This window comes from Otolemur garnettii, unplaced genomic scaffold (assembly GCF_000181295.1).
Source record: "Otolemur garnettii isolate 467f Iridium unplaced genomic scaffold, OtoGar3 scaffold00016, whole genome shotgun sequence".
NCBI classification, from domain to species: domain Eukaryota; kingdom Metazoa; phylum Chordata; class Mammalia; order Primates; family Galagidae; genus Otolemur; species Otolemur garnettii.
The window spans coordinates 20,840,705-20,847,211 of NW_003852411.1; the positions used below are offsets into that span (position 1 = coordinate 20,840,705).

General features: G+C 37.9%; 1 protein-coding gene across 1 annotated transcript in view; it reads right to left on the reverse strand.

Annotated features, from left to right (window-relative positions):
- The window catches only part of DNM3 (dynamin 3), a 549,381-nt gene that overhangs the window by 345,253 nt on the left and 197,621 nt on the right, over positions 1-6,507 (reverse strand). The window contains exons 5-6 of the mRNA XM_023510815.1: positions 4,339-4,437; positions 2,967-3,127 (exon numbers count right to left, since the gene is read on the reverse strand). Coding sequence (XP_023366583.1) covers positions 2,967-3,127; positions 4,339-4,437 — 260 coding nt within the window. The remainder of the gene's footprint in view (positions 1-2,966; positions 3,128-4,338; positions 4,438-6,507) is intronic.

Consider the following 6,507-nt stretch of genomic DNA (forward strand, 5'->3'; position numbering starts at 1 on the left):
TCTCAAATATCTCCATAGGAAAGCAATATCGTGGACCACTCTTGGCTTTCTAAATAAAACCCTTCTTTCCTTGGCTTCCATGTCTCCAGCTTCTCTAATTTTCCTCCTAGCCAGCCTCAACTCAGGTACCGTCCCATTTGACAATCCAGCCTTCCCATCAGACCAGTAATTGCTGAACTTCCTTAGGTCTAGATCTTGGGCCTCTTCTTTGCTCACTCTCTGTCAAACCCTCCCACTTCATCCATGGCTTCAATAAACATCCAAACACTGGCAGCTGCTAAAATGCTGTCTCCACATAGGCCTTCTTATTTTGGTTGTGTTTATGTGCATCTGACCACCTGCTAGGCTTCTCTGCTTGGACGTGTCAATGACACAGCAAACTTAACATGTCCAAAATCAAGGACTTGATGTTCCCTTCAGCGGTCCCCACCTTGGTGACTTCATAACTCTCCGGATACTTGAGAGTTAACTTTGACTCTACTTCTCCCTCACCTAGGGGTACGATTTACCACCAAATTCTCAAGGTTCTATACATTCCTCAAATCTGCCTTTTTCTTTCATCTCCACTGGCCCTAACCAAGATCAGCTACCACAATTTCTCACTTTTACTTTTAACTGCTCTTTTCAGTTTTTCTCTTAACTAGTTTACTCTTGACCATTCTGCCCGTCATACCATATTCTTTTTCAACCTACAGGTCTGATCATGTTGCTCCCCTATTCAGATCCTTTAAATGACTCCTTCTCCTACTCTTTGGATAAGAGTAAAAATCATCAACGTGGCCTACAAACATTGTCAGATCCAGCCACTGCCTGCACTCCCAGCTTCAATGCCTACAGCCCACTTCCTTTTTCTCTGCCTTCCAGCCACAGCGACACTTCATTCAATTCCTCAAAAACATCATGCCCTTTTCCAGTTCTTTCCCCAGAAAATTTCAGGGATATTGGTACATATTAAATCAGCAATAAAATTGTCCTAGTTTCAAATGGAGGATAAAGATATTTGAAAGAATAAAGAGAGAGTGAAAATCCAGAAAGAAAAGATCTTCAGTACAAAATTCATTCCATTTTAAGTCGACCAGAATCCAAATATGTCACAACTTGGGGGTCACCTGTAATGACCAAATGGTCAGTTATTTCCTTTGATTTTTCTGGTATTCAAAACCTAATTCATTTACAACTTTTTATTTCTAATCAATGATATTAATGATTTTCCTCTAAGATTGTTTTTCAGTTTATTTGTATTTTTCTTAGGCCAATATGGATGTTGAAACAGTATTCTACAAAGTTTTACCAGTGCTGATAAAACCAGTGACTCTTTCTCTAAAATATATTTAAAATACATATATGTGTGTGTGTTTATGCATGTATGTATGTATGCATTTTTTTTTTTCAGAGACAGGATGTTGCCCAGGCTTGAATGCAGTGGCTATTCACAAATGCAATCATACAATACTGCAGCCTCAAACTCCTGGCCTCAAGTAATCCTCCTGCCTCAGCCTCCAGCTGGGGAGTATAAGGTATGAACCACTGCACCTGGCTACATATTCACATTTTTAAAATGATACCACTATAGTACTGTCTCAAAGTTTCCAATATTCTTTATCCTTAATTATTATTAGTATTAGTATTAGTATTATTTGAGACAGAGTCTCACTATTGCCCTAGAATGCCATGGCATCATAGCTCATAGCAATTTCAAACTCTTGGGCTCAACCAATCCTCTTGCCTCAGTCTCCTGAGTAGCTGGAACTATAGCACCCAGTACGACATCCAGATAGTTTTCCAGTTTTAGTAGAATTGGAATTTAACTCTTGCTCAGGCTGATCTCAAACCCCCAAGCTCAGGCAATCTACCCATGTCGGCCTCCAAGAACGCTAGGATTATAGGCATGAGCCACAGCACCCAGTCACCTTACCTTTTATTTAAAAGTATAAAATTTGCTATAGTCTATGATATATCTCTTAAAATAGAAATATAATATTGATTTTTATTTTCTAAAACGTCTTCCATTGTTTTGCCTACATGGTTCTCATACAAGATACCTTCAAGGAGCTAACAACCTGAAATTTATTAACTACTTAAGTTCATAGATAAAAGTTAAAGCATAACTAATGAGAATATTTTTGAGCAAAATTGCCTACCATATAAAGAGTCAAGGTAATCAAAACTCAGGGAGGGGGCTCTGTACTCAATCACAACAGTACTTGTCATGACACTTAATTCCAATAGGGGGAGGTATTGTGGAAGTGCATCAGGGTTATATGAGGAAATGTATGTGGTCCGTGCAGCAGCAAGAGCACAAGTCCCAGTTCTAATTTGCTATAGGGAAAGGAGTTATCTGCAAAAGCTTCTTAGATGAGTAGAAATTAACAATTTCTTAAGATGTGTTGTTTTGAAGGTTTGAAATTAAGAAACAAATCAATCTTTTTTAAATATTTAATTCCTTTTTTTTTTTTTTTATTTTGTTGCACTTTGGCCAGGGCCAGGTTCGAACCCACCACCCTCAGTATATGGAGCTGGTGCCCTACTCACTGAGCCACAGGCACCGCCAAAACAAATCAACCTTAAAAAGGCCATAAAAAAATTAACATAAAATCCAATGTAACCATTGTGAATTGTTATTTCAAAACCAGATCCTAAGACGTCAACTCTTCATGTAAGTTTAACTTCCTAAGACTACTACACATTGAGAGTGCATGCATGCTAACACACGCCCCGTTCCTTGTTCCTAAATAAGTTAATCATTCTGCTTTGAGCATGATTTTTCAATAATATTAAAGTGCATTATATTCACTGAGAATGGTAATAGTATGGATCTAAGTATTCATGTTCATTTTTAAAAGTTCTATCATTTAAGCTGAATATCTTGTTTTGGAAAGAAACAAATTTAAAAATAGGAAATATTAATTCCAGCAGTCACTTATATATATCATAATTGTTCTTATTGCTTAAAAGAATGTTTTTACCTGATTAAGGACCTTCTGAAGGTGTGGGGTCCCCATTCGATCAGCAATATGCCTGTAAGCCGGGTGGGAAAGAAAAAATTTCCTCTCCGCCAACATGGCCGCCTTAATGTCCTTCTTCCCATCTATGTCCTTCTGGCTTCTGTTTACCACCCCCACGTAACCTGAAACAAAACACAAACCTATGGAGTTGGAGCACCTTCTGTTGCTCATTCTAGGAAGACTTCAAGGCTCTCAAATAGGCTAAGAACAGCAAAATTAGTTTGGGGACTGAAGACTAGTAAACTCCATAGGAAACATCAGTACTTAACAAAAACCACTGATTTGGCTATCGATAAATTTGTAGCATCAGCACAGTAATGTCTCATCCCTAAAAGTTAAGGTTAAGAGAATTACATTTCTTCACAGTTTTAGCACATGGCAGGCAAGTAAATGTCAGATTTAAGACTGAATAGTCTAGGATCATGATTCTGTGATGAATATTTATAACCTCCCTTCAAACCCTTTCTTTTCCCCGCTTTTTTGTTTGTTTGTTTGTTTGTTTTTAACTAAAATCATTTTCATATCAGGATTCCAGAGGTTTTACTTTCACTAGAAACATTCACATGGATGGGAGGACTTACCCTTTTGTTAGCACATAAATCTGTTCATATAATAAATATATTAGGGATAATGAATTGCCTGCTATCCAGTAGAACTCATTAAAATGTTGTCTCTCAAATTGCCTTCCTGAGAGGCAGGTCTCTTAAAAAAAAAAAAAATTAACAGAACCCATGATTTGAGTTTTTGAAATTTATAGCATCTCCTTATAGTAATGACTTTAACTTCCTTACAGATAAAGATGGTATTTGTGCCCTGTGGGATATTTCCACGTCTGACAATGTTTAAACATAACATAATTTTAGAATAAGTGGGGCTTTTTGATGTCATTTAAAGTATAATGAAGCTTCATGAAGGGAAAAAATTGAAGTGTTTTTGTCACTGCAACAAACATCAGGCTTCTTAACATGATTTAGGATCAAGTAATCCTTGAGTGCCCCTCTATGGCAGGCTTAGAGAGGTGGCCTTGTCTGGAACAAAGAGTTCTCCCAAAGCGGGATGGATCTGCCTTAAAGCTAACGAAGCTGACACTTCAAGGCCCCCTTTTTCTTGCCTTCTTATTCCTGTTATTTTAGAGAATAGTTCTCCCTTCAGATCATTTTTTAATATATCACTTGGGAACATAGTACCATTCCATAAAAAGTATAACTAAGAATAAATCCAGTCCTTACAACTGAAAAGGCATGAAAACCAAGCCACCAAGCCTCCCAGTGGCCCCCATTCATTTCTCAGCTGTATCGTCAAAGGAAGTCTTGTATAGACCACAGTACGTTACCCCTGCGGAGAGGCAGCAGCTTGTTCTCTAGGACGTCCCTGGCATCTGTCCCTTCATCCATAAGATCCAGTTTGGTGATGACTCCAATGGTTCTCAGACCTGAATCATACACAAACCCAACATTAGCTCTTCCCCTATGTGGCCTGAGGTGATCTGTGAAACTGGTTCGCTATTCACTTGACCCAGAAAAACCCCACAAAGTCATGCAAAATAAGAGGCTCAAATCTTCATGTTCACTTTAGAAACACACCTGAAACTACCCAGGCCATCCATCAGGGGTATGTCTATACAAAAAGCCACCAAGTATCTGAAGGATGTCACTTCAAAGAAACTGTGTACCATTCCAATGTTACAATGGTAGAGTTAGTAGGTGTGGCCAGGCCAAGCAATGGGGCTGCACCCAGGGTCAGCGGTCCAAAAAGAGTGCTTAATTTTTGCTGCACATGCTTAAAAATGCAAAGAGTAATGCCGAACTTAAGGGTTTAACTGCAGATTCTCTGGTCATTGAGCATATCCAGGTAAACAAAGCACCCAGGATATGGTGCTACACTTACAGATTTCACGGTCACATTAACCCGTACATGAGCTACCCCTGCCACATTGAGATGATCCTTACTGAAAAGCAGCCAATTGTTCCCAAACCAGAAGAGGTAGAACAGACAAAAAAGATACCCCAGAAGAAACAAAAATTTATAGCACAGGAATAGATGAAACATAAAATAAATGCAAATAACAGTAAAAAGCAAAAAACAGCATTATACAATTTGCAGAAGACTAACGCATTTTAGAGACATGTACATCTCAGTGCGAGATGGAAAGCACGTTGTCCTAGTGCTTTTCCTGTTCCTCTCTGCTTACTTTGCTTTCTAATCTACCGCTACACCAGTCTGGCGATCTCGATGTGATGAGGAAGAAAGGCAGAAAACCACCTATCCCTTAAATAACTTTCAATCCATGAGAGAAAAACAAATAGTTATATTGCCAAAATATTTAAAATGCGTGAGTTTGGTTTTGTACCATGCATAAGTGGAAATTATACATTATCATTTTCCTCCCAAGTATTCCACCTAATATGGATGCTTTAAATTTTTATGCATTACATTATTAAAAATAAATAAACACACAGGCTATACAGGGACCACTGATGAGAGTTTGTCACAAGCCAAGCATTATTAGCGATCTAGTTCTGAACATGAAGTCAAAAGAATTAAAAGAAGAAAATTAGGTATAGCATCTGGGCCATCATCAAAATAAACTTGCAAGTCTCACAGCATCCATTATGCCAAAAGGAAGACTGAGCTAAGAGCTGAGGCTCGGATTCTAGTTGGCAGGCAAATCGCTTAATTCTCTGGGTCTCGATTTTCCTCATCTCTAACATAAGGTGTAGAGACCATGATCTCTAAGGAAACTCGTTTTCTGTGGCACATCAGAAGCTCAGTATTTGTCCTGGTTGTCTTCATTAGATGAAATGGACAATATTTGCCTAGGGATTCATATTGTTAAGTGTACTTCTCTGGCCTTCTGGTTAAACACAATTACTTGAACCCATAAATGTACCTTTTATCTGGAATTACTCAAATTGAGCCAACTGTGGTTTTAAATAATTATATATGTACTCTTTTAATTCTAAAAGATATATACTCTTTGAATTCTAAAAAAATAGTCCAACTACCATTTTTTGAAGATGAGAAAACAAAGGCAGAGAAGACTAAATGATTTGACTTGCCCAAGGTCATAATCACACATCCTACAGGTCCAGGCAGTCCTAGCCAAGAGCCCATAGCTTTTAACCAATATAATGCTTCTCACAGTATATTTAAAGAAAAAAAAAAAAAAAAGACTTAAACCAAAAAGGTAAAAAGAGGGAGAGGATTGCAGAAAAAATTTCAAACCAAAAACCCAGAAGGTTGACTGTTAACTAACTTAACAGTCTAGCTAAAGAGGAAAATTGCATTCAAAAAAGCCCACAATAGGAAAAGCCTAATAATTTGTGTAAGGGCATCTCAGAAAGGTTCAGGCCCTGGGGTACTAAGAGTTTTAAAAATGGTAGATAGAGGTGGTGAGACCCTGTCTCTAAAATAATTTCTTCTTAAAAATATGAAGAACAAAAATATTCTCAATAATTAAAAATAGGAGAACAGGAGAGGTGGAGCATGATGGCAGATGGGA